Below are 25,640 nucleotides of genomic sequence, written 5' to 3' on the forward strand. Positions count from 1 at the left end.
GTCTGACATGTTTAAAATCTGTGGGCTCTTATCTGTATTCTGAGCTTTTAAAGATGCTGGACATCTACTGAGTATGTAATCTTCAATATATATATATATTTGGACAGGTTCCACATAATGATTGCTAATGCTATATCACTGTAAAACGACATGAATCAGTCATATAATTCAAAGAAAGTCTGATAGAATGAAAAAGTGAAAGTAATATGGTTCCGTTCAATTTGGGAGGAATAAGAATTATAGTCTTTATATTAAAAAGTACTGCGGCCAGGCACAGTGGCTCACACCTGTAATCCTAGCAGTTTGAGAGGCTGAGGCAAAAGGATTGCTTAAGTCCAAGAAGTTTGAGACCAGCCTGAGCAACATAGTGAGACCCTGTTCTTTACAAAAATTACAAAAAATAAGTTATCCAGATGTCTTGGTGTGCCTGTGGTCCCAGCTACTCAGGAGACTGAGATGAGAGGATCACTTGAGCCCAGGAGGTCAAAGCTACAATGAGCCATTATCACACCACTGTATTCCATTGTGGGTGACAGAGTGAGACGCTGTCTCAAAAACAAACAAACAAAAACAAACAATTATACAATCATTTCACTATGGAGATTCTCAGAATTACTTTTAAAGTATTTCTTAATCTCTTAAGCTTGATCTAATATTGATACATAAATGCCTCCCCTATTCAATGAAAAACTCCTTATAGAGCCTTTTTACAATTTTCCTTTCATATATTTCCGTATTTTTAAATATATTATTTTTCAAATGGTTGGAATACAAAAATTATTGTGGATTTTATTGTTTCTGGATAATTATTAATCTTTATATACTGTTGGTTGTATATTAAATTATAATTTAAAAATAAAAGTAGTATATATTTATGACATACAATGTGATGTTTTGGTATATGTATAAATTGTGAAAGGATTAAATCAAGCTAATTAACATATCTAATGTCTCAAACTTTTTTGTTTTGCTTTTTGCTGAGAATATTTAATATCTATACTCTTAGCAATTTAAAGAAATATGCAATGCACTATTAACTCTAGTCACCATTCTGTACTGTAGATTTCCGGCACCTATTTCTCCTATCAGACTAAACTCAATGGCCTTTGAGCAGCATTTCCCCATTTCTCCCTGCACACCCCCGCTCCCTTCAAGCCCCTAACAACCACCATTCTACTCTGTTTCTTTTTGTTGTTGTTGTTGTTCTTCCTAGCACTGTTTCAGTTATTTTGATTTTTTTAGGTTCCACATGTAAGTGAGACAATGGAGTATTTGTCTTTTTGTGCTTGACTTAGTTTACATAGCATGACGTCCTCCTGGTTCACCCATGTTGTTGCAAATGACATATTTCCTTCTTTCTTAAGACTGAATAGTATTATATTGTGTGTATTCACTCACATATTCACCACATTTTCTTTATCCATTCATTGGTTGATAAACACATAGGTTGATTCCATATCTTGGCTATTGTGAACAGTGTTGTAATGAATATGCAAGAGAGTGCACATCTCTTTGACATACGTAGATTTAATTTCCTTCAGATACATACCCAAAAGTTGGAATTCTTGAATCACATGGTAGTTGTGTTTTTAAATTTTTAAGGAACCTCCATACTGTTTTCTATAATTGCTGTATTAATTTTATATTACTACCAACGGTGTACAAGAGTTCCCTTTCTCCACATCCTTAGCAACATTTATCTTTTGTCTTATTAATTATGTATGAGGTAGTGTCTTATTGTGGTTTTAATCTGCATTTCTCTGATGGTTTGTGCTGTTGGGCATGTTTCTGTATACCTGTTGGCTCTTTATATGTCTTATTTAGAGAAATGTCTATTCAGGTTCTTTGTCCATTTTTAAATAAGATAATTTGTTCTCTTGCTATTGAATTGAGTTCCTTGCATATTTTGAATATTAGCTTCTTATCAGATGTATGGTTTGCAAATATTTTTTCCATTTTGTAGGTTATCTCTTCACTCTATTGATTGTTTTCTTTGCCCTGCAGGCGGTTTTTCTTTTATCTTTTTTCTTTTTTTTTTTTGAGGCAGGGTCTTGCTCTGTCGCCCAGACTGGAGTGCAGTGGGTGACAGATTGCACCCAGTGGTGCGATCATGGCTCACTGCAGTCTTGACCTCCCAGGCTTAAGCGATCCTCCTACCTGTTGTCTGTGAGGCAAGTCTTGGTCCTGGAGCCTGGGCCTGCAAGGTGCATCCTGTTGTCAGGGTCTATTGGGATGGGCCTGGACCTGGGTCAGCTGGAGCCTTAGTCCTCAGGGTCAGGCCTGGATCCTGGGGCCGCAGATGCTAGCCTGGCAAAGGGTGGGTCTGAAGCTTGGGACTTTGAGAGCTGGCCTGGTTCTGGGGCCAGTGTGGAGCCTGTGGCTGGCCTGCAGTCTGAGTAGTTAGGAACCTGCCTGTAGCATCAGGTCCCTTGGGCTGGCCTGGCAGTGAGATAGGTCTGGAGCCCTAGATATGTGGGGCCAGCCTGGTGGTAGGACAGATCTGGAGCCTGGGGCTGCAGGGGCCAGCCTGGAGCTTGAAGCTGTCGGCACTCACCTGGCACTGGAGCAGGCATGGAGGCTAGGTTTACAATGTAATTCAAAAACTAGGAGTGGGCACCAGGGCAGAGAAAGAGATATCTACAGTGGAAGCCTTCTAAATCTGTTTTGAAGAATGAGAAAGGAACTCTTAACACTCAGAATATGCCAAATGCTCACCCCCCTTTCCTGTTGTTTTATTTTCTGCTGCCCTGACCCCCCACATTAGTGGTAACATCAAGAATTCACATAATCCAAAATAGTGAGAAAGGGGAACCCATCCTCTTTGTTGGAGCTATAGTCCCAAGAGTTGTCTGGCCATTCTTTAGATTATTAATGAAAGCTTTTTTGTTGTTCTTCCTAGCACTGTGCTCCAGACACAGATACAGTCATGAAATACATGCAGAGCAAGGTTACTATAGCCCTACGTTTTGTCAGGGTACCAAAAGAGAAGGCTTAGGGAAATGGAAAGTGCTAAAAAGATTGCAGTGAGGGGCACCTCGAAGTCAACCCCATTAAGTTTGTATGAGCTCCTGGAGTCACCCCTGAGCTTCACAGGTGTGAATTTGGTCCTAAGTGTCATACCATGGACTTTAGAACTGACCTAACAGATCACTGCCCAGCACCCTGACTGACCACTTCGGGGTACACAGGCAGTGCAGATATCAACAGCAAAGGCTTTGAAAAATGTAACATTTCCTGTAGTATCAAAGAAGCCTTGGAGTTTCATAACTCAAAACATTCATAATGTCTGGATACAACCAAAATTACATACAAAGTGTGACATACAAATTACATATGAAATTGATACACAAAGAACTAGGAAAATAGCAGTTTGCAAGGGAAAAGACAATAGATACCACCAACTCCAAGAGATGACCAAGATATTGGAATTATCTGCCAAAGATTTTAATGCAACTATTATAAAAATGCTTCTCTATGGGGTAAAATAATAAAGGAAACCTTTTATTGTTACTAGAACAATTGATGCCTCTCTTCTGAAGTGTAATATATTTCAGCCTGAAAAGTCTTAACTTTTTATCTCTCATGTATGAAATTAAATCAACACCCTATATTTTATTTTATTAAAAATAATAAATTCCCAATGGGAAAATAATTTTAAAATACTCCAACAAGCAACCATGTGAACCTTCTTGAAATGAATGGAAAAAGAAAAAGTCTTAGGAAAGAAATAGGAGATATAAAAAGAAGAACCTAATGAAAATTTTAGAAATACTAAATATAAAGACCCAAACAAGAAGCAAACTTGATGGGTTCAGTAGCATAATGGAGGTGACTGCAGAAGGAGTCCGTGAACTTGAAGACAGATCCATAGAAATTATCCAAATCTAAACAACAGAGAGAAAAGCAAGGGATGGCGAGAAATCGAACCACAGGAATCTGTAGCATAGTAACGAAAGATCTAGATTCATACCATTGGAGTTCCAGGAAAAGAGAAGGAAAAATGTAGTGTTAAAATAGTATTTGAAGAACTTACAGCTGAGAATTTGTCAAATTTGGTAAATAGCACAAATTTACAGATTCAAGAAGCTGACTGAATCCTTAATAGGATAAATGCAAAGAAATTCATACCCAATCACTATGTGATCAATCTGCTGAAAACTAAAGATAAAGAAAAAATCTTGAAAGCAGCCCGAGAGAAATAACACATTACCTAGAGGGGAACAACAGTTTGAATGACTATAGATTTCTTATCAGAAAACCTGCAGATCAGAAAGTTGTGGCAAAAATAGGCAGAGAGGATATGAACAAGAGTATGCACACACCAAATGGCCAGTTACGTGCTCAACTTCATTTTATTAATGAGGGAAAGGCAAATTAAACAAGAATCAGATAGCAATTCACATTCTTTAGCAGAAATGAAAAAAACCTGAGTAGTAGTCATGCGATTGTGAGGAAATGGGAACGTTCACTTTTTGTGGAAATAAAAATTAACACAACTGTCTTTGGCAGAAATTTGGTTGCTCTTACAGAGTTTTTGCATTATATGATTTAGTAGTTTCGCTTCTATATCTTGAACATGTGCACAAGGAGCTTATATACAAGCAGATTAGACATGTGCTGTAGGAAATAGTTCATTGCAGACTTCCTTTTGAAGTACTATAAATTTGGAGAGTATCTAAATCTTCATTAGTAAGAGAATAGATACAATTGATATATTCATACAGTGGAATACTATTCTAGAATTAAAATGAATGTCCACACAGATAAATCTCAAAACGTAAGTATTAAGTAAAAATGGCACATTGCTGGATGATATAGTATCATTACACTTATATAACATAAACATTTGTGGAGGCATATATATGTAATAAAAGTATAAAAACATACATGTGATTTTACATATTAAGATAGGATAGTGGTTAATTTGGGGAGGGATGGAAGAAGGGAAGTTGTATTGGAGAACTGTATAATGAAAATATCAGCTGTATATAACTGGTAGTGTTTTAGTTTAAAATAAATGGATGCAAATATGGGAAATCTTAAGATTTGGTGAAGTTTGATAGTTGCTATATCAGTGTCAGTTATATTTTTCACTGTATTTTCTGTATATTTGAAACTTATTTACAGAAAGGTAATTAGCTTATTTGTATATAATTTTGATAATTATGATTGTTATGAACATTTACATTATGAAAATATTTCTCAGCTATTGGCACTGTTGAAATCTGAGGCCTGATAAATCTTTGTGGTGGTAGGCAGTCCTGTGAATTCTAGAATATTTAGCAGCATCCCAGCCTTGCTCTTTAGAAATGAGTAGCACTCTTCCAATTGTAACAATCAAAAATGTCTCTAGAAGTCCTTGGTTTGCTCCTGGTTGAAAATCACCAATTTAGAGAATACAAAGTGCTGTCGCATGTGTTAAGTCATTTGAACCTCACAACCTTCAGAGGAAGATGTTACTTTGACCTCAGTTTTACAGATGAAAACACTGAGGCTCAGAGAAACTCATCTAAAAATGGCAGGTGTGGAACTAAAACTCAGGTCTTATGCCCACATACTGACTTTTTGTGCATTTGTATGTACATGAGTATATATTCCCACACATTTCCTGGTAACTTTACTAAAGGTAGAATACAAATTAAACATTCTAAGAAGTTTCTTATTTTTGTATTTCATTCACAGGCATATTATTTCATATCTCCTCTAGTAATTTATTGATGTCTGTCTCAGATATCTTAATGATTACTGGGTTCCATTGGGCTTTTTTCATGAAAACTTATAAATAATTACAAATTAAATAAAAGGAGTAGGTCCTCTACAGAGGACTGTTGTATTCTTCTATTTTGCCTGGGCTGTCTTTTTTGACATGCCATATTTTCATTCTGCATTTGGAGAAAATAAGTTACCAATAGAAATTTTTGGTGGGCTGCTTTTATTTCCTTATTAACTATCATGAAGTGTTTCTGTAAAATACTTGTTTACAGAAATTTTTATAAATGGATTTTAATATTCAAATATATAATTTTGGTTTCAAACCCAAGTATCAAATTCAGACGGTAGAAATGATGTACACATTAGTTTTTCATGAAAATAGGAAATGATATTACAACATAATCTAGATATTGTGGTTTTCAGCAATGTTTATTTAGAATAAAAACCGTAAACTTTACTTAAGGGGAAAAAAATCCCTTTCACAATGCATGGTGCACTTCTAGTCACCTTGTAAGAGCCTTTCTTGGTCACAGAGAAGATTGAGATGTAACTTGTAATTAAGCAGTCAGGTATTCCATTTATTTGGGGTGGTTTCGGGGAATTTTACATTTTACTCCCTAAAGGATCACCTAGAGAGAGCCAAGAAAAGGATCCTTGAGCCCGTGCAGCCAGTATACTTTCAATGGCCCCTAGGCCAGACATCATTTGCAGAACCGCCTTCTCATCCTTACTGGCCTTACTCTAAAGTCATTCAACTCATTCCTTTTCACAGAGATTGCTCTAATTAGCCTTCTAAACTAATCTCTCTGCCTTTAGATCAGGGGTCATTTACCACTGGCCAAATCTAGGTCACTCCTGGTTTTTGTAGGGCCCATAATCTAAGAATGGTTTTTATATTTGTAAATGGTTGAAATAAATTAATAATAATATTTTGTGACATATAAATTATAAGAAATTAAAATTTTGTGACCGTAAAGAAAGTTTTATTAGATCAGAACCACATGTGTTTGTTCATCTAGTATCGAAAACCACCACCCTAGTCTCTACAGGACTATAAGGGGTGTCTTTTTAAAATGCAAATTATTCTAGGTAAATGCGTTTAAAGATTTTTTAAAAACACATTAACCAGGTAGATCAGAGTTCTTAGTTGTTTCTCACAGTGTAATTTCTATGACAGCACATGCAGGTTAACATTGTGCCTAACTATAGGTGAGTTAAAAATGTTTCCATCTTAAGTAGTTGATTTGATAAGAGTAATTCATTTATCAATGTCATGAGCATTGACCTTTCACTAAAAGGAAAATGTATCATATTTTCATACTGTAAGCATTTAAAAAGAACTAGTTTTACTTATTTTTCTTGTTAGAGCAGCTTTTTTCTTGAATTCCTTGTAAAGCATGTATACCTAAGCTTGCAGTGATAGATTTCATAGATGTGGGGAACAGATGCATGATAGGGACTTTAGTTACCCAAGCATGGGTATACAGAATGTCATGTACTAAATTTTCTTAATAGAGTGTAGAATTTTTTTTTTTTTTTTTTTTTTTTATTAAGAGACAAGGTCTCTTCGTGTCGCCCAGTTGGAGTGCAGTGGTGCGATCTTAGCATAGCTCATTGTAACCTCGAATTCCTGGCCTCAAGCCATCCTCCTACCTTGGGCTCCCAAAGTGCTGGGATTACAGGCGTGAATCGTTTTGCCCAGCCCTAGAATTTCTTAAATAATGGTATTCATTAGAAAGGAGCAGTAATAGAGACCTGGGGAGACAGTGTACCAGAATTCCTACTAAGGTACTTTATTTTGGTTGTGGCCAGTTCATTGTCAAGAGAAGCTCTCTTTTAGTAGAATGAATGAATAGAGAGACCAAACTTGGGTTAACATTTTTTTTTCTTTAGAAAGTATGTCTTTTGATTTTATATTGGAAGCAAATAGGAAGATTATGTTGTAAGACTAAGTTTTCATAACCTGCTTTGTTAGAATTTCTCTATTCTGTAAAGGAAGAATTGCTATAGTTACTGATTAGTGCTTTTTTAACATCGTTTTCATGAGACAAGAATAAAATGGGAACATGACTTGAACTCAAAATATTTAATAAATTTGGGTAGAAATTAGTATCAGAGAGATGTATTGAGTCAAACATCCTTGGGTTAAAATCCCGTTTCACTTTTACTGGTTTTGTCACTGGATTTCAGTTAGTCACCATTAGTTTCAGTGTTCTTAGCTGTGAAATAGGACTTTACTTCATAGGGCTTTGATGAACTATATAAAATACCTGGCAGAGAGTACATAGTAATTGTTGGCTGCCTTTCTGTCTGTTCTTAAATACATTTTAGAAAGAAGAGAAAACTTTAGGATTTTTGGACATACTGAATATTAATTCACAAGAGAGTGAGGTGGAAGGACTCATAGAGGGTTTAAAACTTAGAAATTAAATTTGAGTTGGCCCAGTTGAAATACTGAGCCTTATTAAAAAGAATCCATATAATTTATAGAGTTGTTTACTTAGAATTTGAAATACAGTTAAGAAGGATTATAAACGTTCACATTTCCTTTAAAAGGGCAAAATTAAATAATTTAAGTTTTAATTTCAACAGAGGCAGATCACCCATTCAGAGATGATAATCCGTGAGTAAATTTTTGCTTTAATTTTTAAAAATAATGTCAAAGAAAAATTTCTCATATTTGTCTTTCAGATAACACCTTATTTTGTCAACATGTCTTTTTATTCAAATATGGTAACTTATGTAGTAACAGCAGAACTAAAATAATATTTAAACTGATTTATATTTAAACAGGATTTTCATACTGATTTGTTTTTTCTAAGACCAGCCGAGCGGGCACAAAAGAACCAGCGGGTAGGCAAGTGTAGGAGCAAAACTGCAAGTTTATTTTGGTAACCTAAGGTGTGGGGGAGAAGTCTGTCGGCCTCTGGCGAAGGAGGCCAGCAGAGTCCCCCCGTGGGGCTCTCAGACAGAGTTCCCACAGTCTCGACATCCCGACAGGAGTGGGGCTATGAGAAGGCTGCGTGGCTCAATGGCCAAGAGCGGCTTTTCTAGGAGTGGGAGGGCAATAGGCGGGGCACGGGCGTGTCGGGGGCGTTCCGCAGGTGCGACCAGGTAAATCTTGGTCTCTTTGGATTGACGTCACCTGGCGCATGCCCAGTTGGTATGCACCTTCCCGGGTCGCCGGCTGCATTTTTGCGCGCACGGGAAAAGCTGGTGAAGAAGAACCCGGAAGTGCACCATCTTGCCTCCGTCCAAACAGTCCAACCTTTTATTGATAATAGTGATAAAGGGGCGCCGTGGTCTGTCTGGCTACTTCCTGCTGTTAAGGGGCGTCTTTAAGGTCGGGGCCCATGGTTGGTATTTGGACATACGGATGAAGAATAAAATAAGGCACAGTATTAGTATAGGAATGAGGAATGGAAGCATTTGTTGGAATATGGGCAAAACCCAGAAGGAAGGTCCTGGGCAAGGTTGGGGAGTATGAGAAAGTTAAGAAAATTTAGTAAGTTTGAGGCGAGTGGGGGAAGGCCAAACTGATTTCCACTGATTGCTTTCGGTAGGGGCCCTTTTTAGTTGGGAATGAGGAACGAGTGCGCAAAGTAGTTGTTGGCCAGGCAGCAATTAAGGAGTGGAGTTTTTCGTGGAGTGGATGGCTTTCCACTTACTCCTACTACAGAGATATTGGATGGAAGGCTAGGTCCAGAGAAGGACGGCAAAACAGAATAGGTAGCCTCGCTGTTGATTAAAAAATTAATTGTCTTACCTGCTACCAGGAGAGTTACCCGTGGCTCGGCGAGGGTGATGGGGGTCCCCGAGTCTTGGCACCTTCAGTTGTCGTCGTCCAGATGTAGGAGCTGGAAGGAGTTCCCAGGATCCTGGGAAAGGGGGTCACATGGAGACACAGCACCTGTTCTCAGGGTGGGGCAATCAGACTTCCAGTGTCCTCCCTGCTGGCAAGCAGGGCAGGGGGTTGCTGGTGGACGAGGGTTAGGACATTCACTGGCCTAATGTCCTGATGCCTTGCACTTAGAGCAAGGCTGCGTTGGGGCTCGGGGACCTTGCGGACACCTGTTGGCATAGTGTCCTGCCTTGCCGCACTTATAGCAGGCAGGCTCCTTTTGTAGCCTTGGAGTCTGCGGAGTATGTGCTCTCTGGCCTGGGGTTACGACTGGGCTGTAAAGCCACTGCTAGGAGCTGTAACTTCTGTTCAAGGTGAGCCTGCCATCTCCTCTCTGGAGTTATAGACCTTAAAGGCTAATTTAACTAGGTCTTGTATTGGTGTCTGAGGACCATCCTCTACCTTTTGAAGTTTTTTACGAATGTCAGGAGCTGATTGAGAAATGAAATAAGACGCCAAAATGGTGACCCCTGTGGGGGAGGCCGGATCTAACCGGGTATACTGGGTTAGAACCTCAGTCAGTTTAGGGTAGAGGTTAGGATAACCTGGAAGTCATGCCAAGTTAAGTCATAGGCCTGACAAAGGTATCTAAATTCCTTTATGTATATGGTAGGATTAGCTGAGAAATCACCTAAACGCTTCTCAATTTTGGAAAGATCGGCCAATGAAAAAGGGACATGTACTCTGACTACCCCCTCCGCCCCAGCTACCTCTCGCAAAGGTGCTAACACTGTAGGAGGGTGTGGGCAGAGATAGGGGACTCAAGACAGCCAGTTGGGGGCCCCGAAGGAGGCACGGGACCTAGTGGATTACTAGTAGATAAGGAGGAGGAAGGAGGAGTCTGGATGGGGGGAGGAGGAGGAGTCTGGGCAGGAAGGGAGGGGGTGGGGAGAGCGGGGAGAGAAGGAGTATAGGGATGAGAGCCTAAGGCCCAAAAGCCTTGTATATAATTAATTTCGGACCACTTGCCTAGCCGCTGGCAGAAATTGCTGAGGTCGATCACGCCACAGTGGAAAGGAAAATTAACCGCTTCCTCCTAAGGTCTTGTTCGAGCTGTAAGGTTTTTAAATTGGCTAGGAGGCACCCTAAGGGGGTGCTCTTTGGAAATTTGGACTGGGGGGGTTTCCCGTTTGTTTCCTCTTTACTTACACAATGGACACAGTGGAAATGGAAGTGGATCTCTGCCTGGCTTCAAAGCGTCCTTTGGAACCAGCAGAGACAGACTGGAGGCTCATGGAACCAAAGTGGAGATTACCTTCAGGCGGACGTCTCCGTCCTGAACGGGTCTCCCGAGCCACTTGGTGGCTTAAAAGTGGGCCTCGGACCTGCGCAGGATTTTGGGCCGAGGGAGGTAAAGAGGAGACAAGGGCACTTACCCCAGAGAGGCCATGAGAGTGAGGGAAGCGGGTCTCAGGTCCTGGTCCATCTGCGGCGTGGGAGCAGGAGGAGGTTCCTCAACCCCTAGAGGCCTGAGGAGGGGTCTCCTCCCGGGTTTCGGCACCAACTGATTTGTTTTTTCTGGAAGGAAAAATATGGTTGCCTGTCACTTTGAGTATCTTTCTATGTGATAAGTTATTTTACAAATCTGACTAATTAAATTAGTGGAGTGTTTTACTAGGTTACTGTGGACTAAGAGATATTAATATTTCCTGGCTGTGTACTTACTATTTTGTATTGTCATGGTATATTTGGAATCGATTAAATGCTGCTGTACTTGCTAGTTTAACAGCCCTCTACAAAATAAAGAATAGTTGATCTATATACATGAATTGGATTTAATTATTGCTAGGCCTTACATATAATAAATAGATTTAAAAGGAAGCTTTCTATCAATAATGAATTAATAAACAGGCCATCTGTTTAAAAAGCAATAGATGTTAATACGCGAGCTCTATTACAAAGAATAAACCATAGAATAAGTGGATGACAGAGCAAGAATACTCATTATTAAACCTGCTTGCAGCTACTACCCCTTTTCCATGTGAGTTAAAAAATAAGTGATTGTATGAAAGAAAGAACAAAGGAAATTGTTGATGCCTTAATGCATTTTTTATCTGATTAAAGTGATAACAAATTTATAAGTGTATAGACCACTATGTTAAAGATTTTGCTTGGTTTACTTTCATTGTTTATATTATACTTTACATTCTCAATGTATTAATTTCTGTTTTACTGTGCCTATTTTAATGAATATATGATGTGTAATTTTTCTGTTTCTATGTAACAAAATTGGAATTATTTACATAAAGTAAAATTTGTTTTAATTTTTCTTAAAGTGCATGAGTGTTTTGCTTATTTCTTAAGATGTATATAATGAAATGGATTTGTTTCTATAAATTTAAAAAATCATGGTAAACTCAAAATTTATTCGGTTTTTAGCTTTTATTGATTTCTTTTATAGGTTTATTGATTTTTATCTCTTATAAAACATAACGTATGTAATTCTTATAGTAAAACAGTCCTAGGGATTATTGGATGTACTGTTATACTTTAGACAGAAAAAGCAACTGTAATTAATTCAAAAGATTGTTTTAAATCAGGCCTTCTTAACTGGAATTCTGTGACTGAACTTTGGAGTTGCTAACTTTCCTTCATTATATGCAAAGTAGAGTATATACATATGGGGGAGGGGAAAAACTCCTGCACTTTCTTAAGACTTCAAGAGGGGAGTGTAAACCCACAAAAATAAGGGTAAGAACCATTGGTTTATGTAAGAAAAATCCTCAAATATTTTAATGATCCAGATCATAGGAAATACAAATAAATGATCCATATAGTAGTTTTAATATGTAGATAATGTCAGAGACACTGTTATATCAATCTCATTATCTGTTTACTTATGCTGTTTTTAATTTTATGCAGATGGAGGGAGCGAGGAACCACCGGATCGAAGACAGTCAAGTGTAGACTCTCGCCAAAGCCGCTCTGGGCAAGGTAAATTTTCATCAAATTGATTATTAAATTTCAAAAAATAATGTTAGATATTTCTTTCTAGTACTTAATTTGGAAACTAGGATATTGCCATGGTACAGTTTAGATATTCTAATTTCTCATTTAGGATTTAAATGATATGATGTAAAAATCTGTATATTATTTATTCAAGATATAAGAAAATTAAATATTGTCCAGTGCCTATCATTTAAATGATATTAAAGTTTAAGTAATTTTGAAGCATTATGGTATATATCGAGATATCACTTTTGGAATGTAACCAAAAGTGAATTTTCGACAACAACATTTGTTGGAGTATCATCACACACAGTTTTTTTTAATTTCATCAATATAATATTTGTTGTCTTAGCTGTCTCAGAAGAAATGGTTTTTGTTGGTAATTGCTATATTAGGATCTTCCTACTTATTTTCCTTTTCTATTTAAAATTTGTTATCACAGGCATTTGATTAATTTTTGAAGGGACAACTTTGAAAGTGGGTAAAAACATTCTGAGTCAGTGAAATCTCCAGTTAGACCTTTTCTAAGTTGTTTAACATTGCATGACCACCAGCTCTGCATTCCTTTTTCTTTATAGTACTTATCACCTTCATATTTATTCTGTTTATTTTTTCTGTTCAAAACTAGAATGGATGTTTTGTGATAGCAGTGATTTTTATGCTTTGATCACTGCTGTATCCTTAAGTGCCAATAATAAGTACATAGTATATAGTAGTCACTAAATAAATGGTGAATGAATGAATTGAACTCAAAGAGAATGAGAATTGAGAACCCAAACTGATGAACAGATTATAAAATTTCAGTCAATCATTTATTGAGTTAGGTTTTCAAAGAATCTGTAATAGCATAAAATAAAGTAAAGCTCAGATTTACAAATGTGCAGTTTTTAATCCTGTAGAAGCTTCACATTTATTTATTCTATAATCGTGTCCCTCTTTTTCTCCAACTTTGCTCTTCCCAGGTTTTAGAGCTGTACTATTTTTATAAAATTGTTTGTTGCAGAATAAAAAGAGGGATAATATGCGTTGAAAATTTTAAATTGTGCTAAACTTAATACTTAAGTAATAAGCATGTATGATGACTATGTCTGGAATTTATCTTGTTCACTGTTATTTTCCCTGTAAACATATTTTGAAATAACAATGAGATTATGCAAAACTCTAAAAATAACATTAGTACAAATTATTACTAAAATTGTTGTAATTATTAAATGTCTTAAATTTTATCAAATATCAAATACAGATGTTTGAAATCGCTTATCTAATTTACTCTGAGTTTTGTCAGTTAAAATATTTTTCAAATCAATGAGCATAATTGAATTTTATTAACAAAGCTAAAACTTCAAACAACAAAACCAGGGATTTCTGTGATCCGGAGTACAACTACCTGATCTCAATTTGAAGTCACCAGGAATTGTATCATTGTTAGAGTTAATTGGTAGTAAAAGCATGTTTCTTAACTTTTTAGTTACTTTGTTTGTAATATCTCTTTATTCAAAAGAAAAAAAAATTTTTTTTTGAGACGGAATCTTGTTCTGTCACGTAGGCTGGAGTGCAGAGTGCAATGGCTTGATCTCGGCTCACTGCAACCTCTGCCTCCTGGGTTCAAGCGATTCTCCTGCCTCAGCCTCCAGAGTAGCTGGGATTACAGGCCCGGCTTTTTTTGTATTTTTAGTGGAGATGAGGTTTCACCATGTTGGCCAGGCTGATCTCGAACTTCTGACCTCAAGTGATCCATCACTTCAGCCTCCCAAAGTGCCAGGATTACAGGTGTGAGCCACCATGCCTGGCCAGAAAGAAATTTTAAAAAACTATAATGAGTTGAAATGAATGAGAAATAGTATTATTAGGAGTAAAAGATGGGATGAACATAAAACGCTTGTTACCTCCAGAAACCCGCTGAAAGATCAGTAAGGAAGGATTGGAAGGAGAACATATCAACACAGTTTTAGAAACTGGAGAGTATATGAATAACTGAAAACTGAATTCTAACAGTAGCAGAGGAAATCAACAAAACAACCTCAAGAAGTCTCAACAAGCTTGAGAATGACAGCGTGTGGAAATGGAGATGAAATGACAATTGGTTGAAAGTCAGATGAAGAAGCATTGGGTTTCTGGGACTTCCTCCCCAAAACCATCTAACCAGTCAGCTGGGCAAATGCTGAACTCCTCACCCCTAACCAAAAGCAAAATTTATCTTTAGGAGTGGGGAAAACCAGAAACACTCTAGCCTGGGAGACACCAGGCATAGTCGAGGGCAGAAGTCCCATGCTAAAAATACGAGAATTGGACCTTAGATGTCTCCCTCCTGTCTTTCTCCTGCTGGGCTCCCAGAATACTGGCAGTTAGACCTTCAGATTTCAGGCAGGAGGTTGGAAAAAAATGTCTTTTCTGGAGAATCTGACCAAAAAAAGGAAGATAAAAGAAGAAAGAGGAAATTTAGTCATCAGAGATTCCTGAAATAAACAGGCCGGTTAGCTCACTCCATGTATCAAAGCTCCAAATCAGCTTTTCAGTCCTGTGCCCTTAAATATGAGCAGCTAACAAAGATTAGTAGATATTTGAAGAAGCTCTCTAAATGTATGAAAGATAGAAATTAAATGGAATAAAACAACTTGGAGAGACATACATTTTGCAGAGGAAAATTATATAACTATTATCCCCAGAAATAAGAGAAAATAACCATGAAACAAGAAAGAAGTACATAGAAGAGTGGTATTATGACTTTAAAAAAGGGTCTTAGGCATTGAAATTCTGATAGTAAAGACCAAAAGCTCCATAGAATTATCAGAGGCTAATGTGCTGAAAGAATCTCTGAAAAAATAGAGCAAAAGGACAAAAATATAAAAAGAAACGGAGGAGTGTTAAGAAAAATCACAGGATCATTCCAGGAATTTCCATATTCAAATAATAGTTGTCAAAAGAAACACCAGAGAAAATGGAAAAGAAATCATCAACAAGATGATTGAAGATAATTTTCTTAACTGAAGAGCATAAAGTTTCCTGACTGAAAAGGCTCACTCTGTGCTCAGTACAGTGGATGAAAATAGATCCAAACTAAGGCACATTGTGGTGAAATTTGAAATCACTGGGGCTAAACAGATCGTTCATGCTTCTAGGGGGTGGGAGGGAATGAGTTGGCTTTGCACTTCTCAGTGGTAGCATTGGAAACTGAAAAATAAAGCAACATCTTCCAAATTCTGAAGGAAAATAATTTTCAATCTCTGAATTCCATATGCATTGATACTATTATTCAAATATAAGAATAGAATTAGATATGTACATTTTCAAAAACAATCTGCCTGTCTTACACACTTTCTAAGGAATCTGTTGGAGGATGTGATCCATCAAAATAAAAAAGTCAGGCAAATGAAAGAAATGAACTGCAAGAGATAGGAAAGTCAATAAAGCAGAAAGATCCTTCAGAATGACAATAAAAAGAAGGGGATAAAGGGCTAGCAGTTCAGATTGGAGTGGGTTAGAAGCCTCCAGAAGAGTCGTCTTCAGGAAAATGAGATTGGTAGAAACCTGATGCAGTTAATTGTCTTTAGAAAAGTTTTAGACAATTAATGAGAATCTGAAGGTTGAATTGGTGATAAATACATAAAATAGTAAGCAAAAGAAAGTTCTGAACTCCAGGGAAAATAAATAATGTGTCAGAAAGGAGATGTTAGAATAATGTCATCAGTTCTTTAGCAGAATCCAGAGTAGTTGATGTCCAAGCCAGTCATCTCCAATAGAAAACCTGATCGGTTTACTTAAGTATGTGGTACAAATATTTTCATTATTTATTTGATTTGGACTATTATGATATGAAGCAATGTTCTAAAGGAGGGCAGGTCTGACCTGTGACTTGTTTTTGTATGATTGGTGTATTTGATTTGCTAAGAATTTAAATTATTTTTGCATCTATATTCGCATGGAATATTGACTTTTCATTTTCTTGTTTTCTACTGTCTTTGTCTGGTTTTAGAATCAGAATAATGCTGGCCTCATAGAATAAGTTGGAAGTTTCAACTTCAGTTTCCTCCTCTTCAATTTCCTAAGCTACATCCTGTAGAACTGATATTATTTCATCCTTAACTGTTTGATACAATTTATCAGAAGCTAACTGGGCTTGGAATTTTATTTGCTGGAAGGTTTTTAAATGTGAATTCAAGTTATTTAATAAATATAGGACTATTCAAATTACGTGTTTCTTATTGAGAAACATTTTAATATCTGTATAATCTGTAGTGTTGTAAGCATTCTCATTTCTGATACTGGTAATTTGAGTATTCTTTCTCACTGTCCTGATCATTTTGGACAAAGATTTGTCAGTTTTACACATCTCAGAGAATCAGTTTCAGTTTTGTATCTGGTTTCTGTATTCCTTTCCTGTCTTCTATTTCGTTGATGTATACTTTGTCTTTAATTATTTTCTTTCTTCTGCCTGCTTTCGGTTTAATTTTATCTTTTCTTGTTTCTTATCTTAAGATAGAAGCTGGGGTCATTGATATGGGAGCTTTCTCTTCTAATATAGGAGTTTAGTGTTAGAAATTTCTATTTACTGCTTTAGTTATGTTACATAGATTCTGATAAGTAAATTTTCATTTAGTTCAAAATACCCTTTTGATTTCTTCTTTGACCCATGTGTTATTTAGAAGTGTGTTGATGTAGTTTCCAAACATTTGGAAGTTTTTCAGATATCTTTGTCTTATTGATTCTTACTTAAATTTCATTGTGATCAGAGGACAAACTTTCTGTAGATTGAATCATTTTAAATTTGTTGAGACTTGTTTTATGGCCCAGGAAGTGATCTGTTTTAATAACTGTTCTGTGTGCACTTAAAAAGAATGTGTATTATGCTGTTTTAGGGCGGAAGGTTCTATAAATGTCAACCTGGTCACGTTGATTGATAGTGTATTTAAGTTTTCTATATTCTTGCCCATTTTCTTTCTACTTGTTGAACAGCAAGGCATATTGAAATCTCAGGCTATGAGTGTGGATTTGTCTATTTCTCCTTGCAGTTCTCTCACATTCCTTGTACCACTGATAGTCGTCTGATAAGAAATATTCCTCTTCCTCAGAGATTTATGTGTCTCCTCAGCTATAGCTGCTGGTTGTGAGATGGGCTTCCCTAGGGACGGGGCTGGAAGAGAAAGGTAAAGGAAGAAAAAGCCAGGGGATTTCCCCTATTCACTCAGTCCCATATAGAGGCCCTCCATTCCCACTTTCTAACCAGAAAGAGAAGACTTATTTTGTATCTCTTTGTGTTTGTTCCTGGCGTGTAGTTCCAGGATTTGGATTCAGGCTTGGGGTTTGGGGTACATAAAAAACAGCCGGAAAGTCATTGCTGAACTGGTTGTACTTTAAGTTCTAGTTTTCTTCCACAGTTTGCCCGCTACTGTTTTCTGAGTCTCAGATTGCTGGTTCATCATTCTTTCCAGGATTTTCAGTTATATTCAGGGGTTTTAGTTACATTCAGTTAAGGCATAGTGTGCCTACTTCATCTTAACCCAGAACCAGTGCCCTTCCATTTTATTACAATACAGATAGTACTCAAAATATTGTAAAATTAGTATGCACCAATATCAACCTATCGGGACAGATGCTAGTTCATTCAGAACAAACACTAACTGTAAACAGCTGATCCCCATATAGGTGCATACTGCCTGATAATCTGCCTTGCCTGATAGTGGTTACAGTTTCTATTTCATGTTTCTTCTCCAGTAGCAGCAGAAATATATGATGTCTGTTGGACTGTGCCAATTTCTTATCCTCTGTGCATCAGGGTCCTTTTCTTTCCTGTGTGTTAACAAGTTCCTTGGCCTCTGATCTGTCTCTCCGGTACAGTGGATTTTGACTCAGACATGCTCATACTCACTGTTCCAGTTTAGGGGCAGAAACCTCCAGTGTCTTCTGCTTATTACATGTCGGAGATGGGAGATGGACTCTTGAAATGTGACTGTAAAACTGATAGTGTTAGTTTTACCCCGGTATGACTACCGCAGGTTAGGTGGTTATTTTCTACTCTCCAATAGCATATTATATATAATTGGACTATATTACTTATTGTATTTTGTCTTGTCTATGGGTCTCCATTTTTCCTAGTAATGTAGGAGTTTATTAATAGTAGGGTCCTTGCATACAGAACAGTGCTAGTGCTTTGTATTTAGGCTATCAAGTTTGATGAAGGAAACTATAGTTCTAGGAATTCAGATTCTGTATTTCAGGAATATTGAGTTACTTTATCAGAGTTATTTTTTTGTTTTGTTTTACTGGCTCCATTTTCTGCATTAAATGATTTTTTTTCATTAACGATCATATATATGTAAGCAACTTACTTGATTCTAGACATTAAGTAGGTAGATGAGCCAGCATGATATGGTTGAAACCCAGTTTTTATTTTCTTTTGCAAAAATAGCATTATGCAGGCATTGAGTTCTGGTGTACAAGATGTGTACTGGTGTAATGATGTCCACGAAACCAGCTCATGCTGGAAGATGGGAAAATGTGTACGGTGTGGCTTTGCATGACTTGCATTATTTGTAGCCAACTTTATTTGATTAATACCAGCTGATGTGTCAATAGAACTAGTATATTAAATTGTCAAATATACTATATTCTGATCCTCTTTCCTTGCAAATATGTAAAATATTTAGTAGAAATAAGATGTTTATGCCCTTGAAACACACAAATTATTCTTCAGTCTGGAAAGTTACAATGATTTCTTTATTGAACCAACTGTCGTTAATTACATAGAGTGACAAGGAAATTATTTCAATATTCAGTGTATTATTTCTTTATCTCAGTATAAGAATATATCTTGTATAGTAGCATTACTAATGAATAAGACTGTTTTGTGTATGTGCCAGGTTGTGGACTAGGTGCTTTCACATAATCCTCATTGAATTCTCAGAATAATGTGAAATCACCATTATTTTCCTACAGGAAATATTAATTTTGTATTATATTCTGGCTTTATACTTATCTACATCCCAAGTTTCAAATCAGCATTGTTGGTAGCATGTGTTTAGAACCTTTTCATTCTGATATGTAAAGTACGTGTTTGTTTATTGGTGGTTGGATAATATTTGGAAGATCTGAGCTTAAATGATAAATCCCTCTGAAATATCTTTATTTCTAGTTCTGTATTTCTTCTGAAATTTAATTTGTTGTAGATTTTTTAAAAGTAAAACACACTATTTTTATAAAATTAAACTTGGGATGCCTCTTGGAATATGTAGCCCCAACTTGAGGCCAATAGTTCATTATTATTCAGAATGTTAGGGATGTGTCAGAATGCATTTTTATATTTTAGTCATACTTTATATTTTTTATTGTTATAGTTTAATTAATTTTTTAAAAAGTTAATTTATACCAAACAATGTAGACATTTAAAAAGGATATGTTAAGGCTTCTTCCTATTCCACTCTCCTAAAGTAAGAAATACCTACATTCAGTCTGTATCTTTCCATGTTTTCCTCTGAGCTCATACTGGCATATGCAAGATGCATATGCATATACGAACTAGTTTGAAGGTTTTTGAAAAATAAAATGCAGTTTTAGTTCTCTCTTCTCTCTCCATTAGCAGTATAGCATGGCCATCCCTCTAGGAACATACTTAAATTGTTAATTTCTTAAAATCTGCATGTTGGTTGATGGTCTAAGTAACCCATTACGTATTCCACTATTTCCTCATATATGAGCAAAGTGATTATGATAATTAATTTATAATCTTAAGCTCTTGGAATATGTGGCCCCAAGCACATTTTGTATCAGAACATATTAAATATTCTATTTAGCTTGTGATAATTGGCCTAATTAACACTAGGAGCCTTGTAGAAGCCACTCCTTACTTATTCACCTTTATGAAAGAAAAGGAATAAAAGCATGACAACTAAAAAGTTTGGAAGGCTGGGCGCTGTGGCTCATGCCTGTAATCCCAGCACTTTGGGAGCCCCAAGGCGGGTGGATCATGAGGTCAGGAGATCAAGACCATCCTGGCTAACACCGTGAAACCCCGCCTCTACTAATAATACAAAAAAAAAGAAAAGCTGGGCGTGGTGGCAGATGCCTGTACTCCCAGCCACTCGGGAGGCTGAGGCAGGAGAATGGCGTGAACCTGGGAGGCGGAGCTTGCAGTGAGCCGAGATTGTGCCACTGCACTCCAGTCTGGGCGACAGAGCAAGACTCCGTCTCAAAAAATAAAATAAAATAAATTTGGTAAAGGTATGAACATCTAGAAAGATTTGTATTTTAAAATATTCTTATGTGAATTTTTCTGGTAAGATATAAAAGTTATAAAAGCTCCTTTGAAAAACTTTATAAGTCTTTTTGAAGGGTCATAAACAGTTGGATAAGAAATGATGAGGAAGGGATCTATTGGTAAAGCCTGGGGAAAATTATTATAGAGTTGATACATTTTTTGTTTTGTTTCATTTGAAGAGCAGTTGGTTTTAATGTTTTTTTCCTAGTGAAAGATTGAAGAGCTAGTTCCCACAAGGGGGCAGAGTAAGACAAACCTGAAAACCTTCGCACTATAAACACAGGAGTGGTAGATAACGAATGTAACAAAATTTATGTTAAATTTATAGTTGATTTATTAAAAAGGAAGGGGAAATCACAAGGAGCTAGAAATGAGCAGAGAGGTAATTTTCCACTCATCCTGTGAATGGTACCATATATTGGCATATCTACCTACCTGTCCCCTAGCACATGTATGGACTGCTGGTAAGGTGGTCATTCAGCTGTGGTCTTAGATTAGTATTGATGAGTGGAAGTTCATTTTGCTAAGTCCATGTATAAACTCCATCCCTTTGTTAATGAGGGTAGGGTAGAGTGGCTGGGTAGGCCATTTTCATTGGCTGAAACTGACTTGAGTCCCCAGAACAAGCCATCTTATTTACCAGGTTAAGCAGCCCCTTCTCTGCCGTGTTTGCTCTTTGTCAGGGATTCACATGGGGCATAAATTATTTCATATGTGTTCCCTTTCAAAGAGATACAGCCGAATTCTTTGACACCAGATATCTTTGTAATCAATTCTCTAATTGTTCCTTTCAAGTCTCTGAATATCCAGTAAAACCATTAAACACTGTCCGTGAGTCACTATAGAACAGTACCTCTGTTATCTCTCCTTACAATTAAAACGGACAATCAGGCCCTGCTTAAATTTCTGCCACAGGGAGGGCTTCACTTCTTTACTTCACCACTCCTTCAAGACCACCCCTGAATGGGACAGCTGTGCTATTGTCATCTACATGTCATGCAGAACCATCATTAAAGAAGGCCTGACTTTTTTTTTCCCAGTCAGATGGTCATAGAAAAATTCTCCATAAGATCAGATCTTACATCCAAATTGAGAGAAAAGAAATGATGTAGCAAAAGTAGGAGCCATGGACTTATGGCTACTTACTCATACCAATTATTTATGATTCAAGACCTGCTGAAGCCTCATCTCACATATACTCTTCCATCTGATGATGAAGTGCTGCAGTGCACATCCAATTATATTGTTTTGTTGCTCTAGTAATACTAAGTTCACGGCAGGCCACCCAGGTCACGTGGTAATATGGTGGCACATGGTCAAACCGTTTATTCTAAGCCCTGTGATAAGCCAAAAACTATTCTTTCAAAAAAGAATAATAGTTTTTTGCAGAGGATGGCATAGCTATTTTCCAAAATACTAATGGTCTGCCCTAAGATTCACCTGAAGTTCTGCAATAAGCCTCTTCCCAAGATACCTAGTTTAGTTGCTACTTCCTGTTCACCAAGTCTTAATCAACATACTATTAGTGTGGTAGACCAGCATAGTGCCCTGTGGAATGGAAAGGCACTTAAAGTAACTGTGGATTAGATTATGACCTGAATAAGTTATAAAAATTTACCGTAATTCTCCAAGATTTGTCTGTCTTTTGCACCGACCACATAGGTGAGTTAAATGGGGATGTGGTAAGAGTAATCATCCATGGATTTTTCTAGTCTTTGGTGGTTGGATCATACTTCTTAATCTTACTTTCTAGAGACTGATTGGACTTGATTCTGAATATAGGTCTAGAACCTCATGGTATAATACATAGTAATTGGTCACATGTAGCTACTGAGCACTTGAAATCTGGCTGATAGGAAGCATGATATTCTTTACATGTAAACTACATGCCGGATTTTGAGACTTTCTATCTTTCCGTTCATTTTGGGAATGTTTGCCTTTACATAGTGAAGCATTGTTATAGAGTTGCCTTAAAGTCTTTGTTTGTTTGTTTTTTTTAATTTCAACATTTGTGTCATCTCAGGGTTGACATTTGTTTATTGACATTTCCCTTTCAAATTGTGATTTTCATATTTATTCATATACCAAATAGTTTAGGATTGTCGTAGATACTTTGAATATTATTTCATGAGACCCTGAGTTTTGTTTAAACCCTAAGGAGAGTGTTGATTTTTGTGTCTGTGTGTCAGAGGCCAGTCACCCAGATTATGTCCAGGACAGTTTTCTACCTGCCTTCTGGAGTCTGTGGTCAAATATCAGTTCAAGTTTTAAAGTATTTGCAGTGCTATTTAGGTCAGTCCCACGAGTGTGACCCCACTGTGCATTTTGGGACCAGAGTAGTGGTATAACTTGTAGCTCTGTTACAAAAGCCTATAGTGTGCTGTTTAGGATCAGATCCATGCACACACAACTCAGAGGTGAGCCCAATAGTTCATACAGAACATTATGGGATTGTTTTCTTGATATCTTATCACCACAGTCTCACCAACATTTTCCAGTTCCCCAGGACCTTTCTGCCCAGTCCTCTGGACAGAAAATGGGGGCTTCAGTTTAACTACTCTGCCAGTCACTTCCTGTAGCTGTGTCTTCATCCAGACCAAATGATGGGAGAACAGACAGAGAAAAAAGCAACAGCAATGAGGATGTGCTTCACACCCTTGGGACCACAACTCCTGGGATAAGAGAAAAAGATTCCCTTCTCTCAGAGTTCAGGTGCTTGCCCAGTCACCACTACTGTATCTGTGCTGCTACTGCCATGAAATTGCCTGGGAACTGGGATGGAAGAAAAGGGGGAAAGGGAAAAAAAAGGGGGAGGTTTCCTCCAGTGTCTTGGAGCCATAAGGGCCCCTTTTCCTGGTCCTCAGACCAAAAAGGGAGGGATTCTCTTGGAACTTTTTCTGACTTTACCCAGTAGATACTTCTCTGAGTTTTGAGCTCTCTAAGCCAGGTAAAATGCAAGGAAAAATCATAGTAAACTCAATACCACTTCAGAACTTCAAATTCTGTGCTCCATCCCCAGTCTGCCTGATAATATTCGTTTTCAGTCTTCAGACGCTTTTGGATATTGTCAAATGCTTTTTATGGATCTGATCATATGGATATTATCATGTGATTTTTCTTATTTAGCCTGTTCATGTGATTGATTTTATTAATCGATTTTCAAGTGTTGAGCCAGTCTAGCATACCTGGTATAAATACCTTAGTCATGGTGTATAATTCCTTTTATACATTGTTGGATTTGATTTGTGAATATTTTATTGAGAATTTTTGCATCTATGTTCATGAGAGAAATTTCTGTAGTGTTGTTGTTGTATCTGTCTGGTTTTCATATTAGGGTAATGCTGACCTTATAGAATAAGTTAGGAAGTAGTCTTTCTGCTTCTACCTTCTGAAAAAGATTGTAGAGAATTTGTATAATTTCTTCCATAAATGTTTAGTAGAATTTACCAGTGAACCCATCTGGGCCACAGCTTTCTGTTTTGGAAGGTTACCAATTACTGATTAAATTTATTTAATAGTTATAGGCCTATTCAGATTGTCTATTTTTTCTTGTAAGAATTTTGCCAGATTGTGTTTTTCAAGGAATTTGTCATTTTATCTAAGTCATCAAATTGTGGGTGTAGAATTGCTTATAATATTCCTGTATTATTGTTTTAATGTTTGTGAAATCTGTGGTGATATCCCCTCTTTCATTTCTGGGATTAGTAATTTGTGTCTTTCTCTTTCTCTTTTAGCCTGGCTGGCTAGAAGCTCCTCAATTTTATTGATCTTTTCAATTTTTTTTCTTTTCAAAGAACCAGGATGTGATTTTGTTGATTTTTCTCTTATTGATTCCCATTTCAAATTTCATTGATTTCTGCTTTAGTTTTTATTATTTCTTTTCTTCTGCTTGCTTTGAATTTAATTTGCTCTTCTTTTTCTGGTTTCCTAAGATAGATGCTTAGATTATTGATTTTAGATCTTTCTTCTTTTCTAATATATTAAGCACAATAAATTTCAGTCTATCACTGCATCCCACAGATCTTGAAAAGTTGTATTTTTATTTAGTTCAAAATATTTTAAAATTTCTTTTGAGATTTCTTCTTTGAACTGTGTGTTATTTAAATATGTGTTTACTATCCACGTATTTTGGGATTTTTCAGCTCTCTTTCTGTTACTGATTTCTAGTTTAATTCTGTTGTGGTCTTAGAGCAACCATTGTATGATTTCTATTCTTTTGAGTTTGTTAAAGTGTACTTTATTGCCCAGAATGTGTTCATTCATAATGAACATTCCATGTGCACTTGAAAAGAATGTGTATTCTGCTGTGGTAATGTGAAGTAGTCTATAGGTGTCCATCATAACCAGTTGATTGATGGTGCTGTTGAGTTCAGCTGTGTCCTTACTGATTTTCTGCCTGCTGGATCTGTCCATTTCTGAAAGAAGGCTATCAAAGTCTCAAGTGTGATAGTGTATTCATCTATTTATCCATGTAGTTCTTTCCATTTTTGCCTCGTGTTTTGATTCTCTCTTGTTACATACTCATCAGTCAAGACTGTTAAGTCTTGTTGGGGAATTGACTCCTTTAAAGTAGGTTTTTTGTAAGTAACACATTAGTTGGGTCTGTTTTTTTGACCCACTGTTAACAATCTCTGACTTTTAATTGGTATATTTAGATCATTGACATTTGAAGTGATTATCGATATAGTTGGATTAATATCTACCATACTTATTACTGTTTTCTGTTTGTTGCCCTTCACAGTTTCTATATTTGTCTTCTACTCTTTTCTGCCGTTTGTTGTTTTAATTCAAAATTTTATATAATTCAATTTTCTTTCCTTTCTTTTT

General features: G+C 36.7%; 1 protein-coding gene across 3 annotated transcripts in view; it reads left to right on the forward strand.

Annotated features, from left to right (window-relative positions):
• TANC2 (tetratricopeptide repeat, ankyrin repeat and coiled-coil containing 2) overlaps positions 1 to 25,640 on the forward strand; it is a 469,283-nt gene that overhangs the window by 108,006 nt on the left and 335,637 nt on the right. For all 3 annotated transcript variants that reach the window (XM_026448069.2, XM_026448070.2, XM_026448071.2), the window contains exon 3: positions 12,476 to 12,547. In XM_026448069.2, coding sequence (XP_026303854.1) covers positions 12,476 to 12,547 — 72 coding nt within the window. The remainder of the gene's footprint in view (positions 1 to 12,475; positions 12,548 to 25,640) is intronic.

This window comes from Piliocolobus tephrosceles, chromosome 16, assembly GCF_002776525.5.
Source record: "Piliocolobus tephrosceles isolate RC106 chromosome 16, ASM277652v3, whole genome shotgun sequence".
Classification (NCBI taxonomy): Eukaryota; Metazoa; Chordata; class Mammalia; order Primates; family Cercopithecidae; genus Piliocolobus; species Piliocolobus tephrosceles.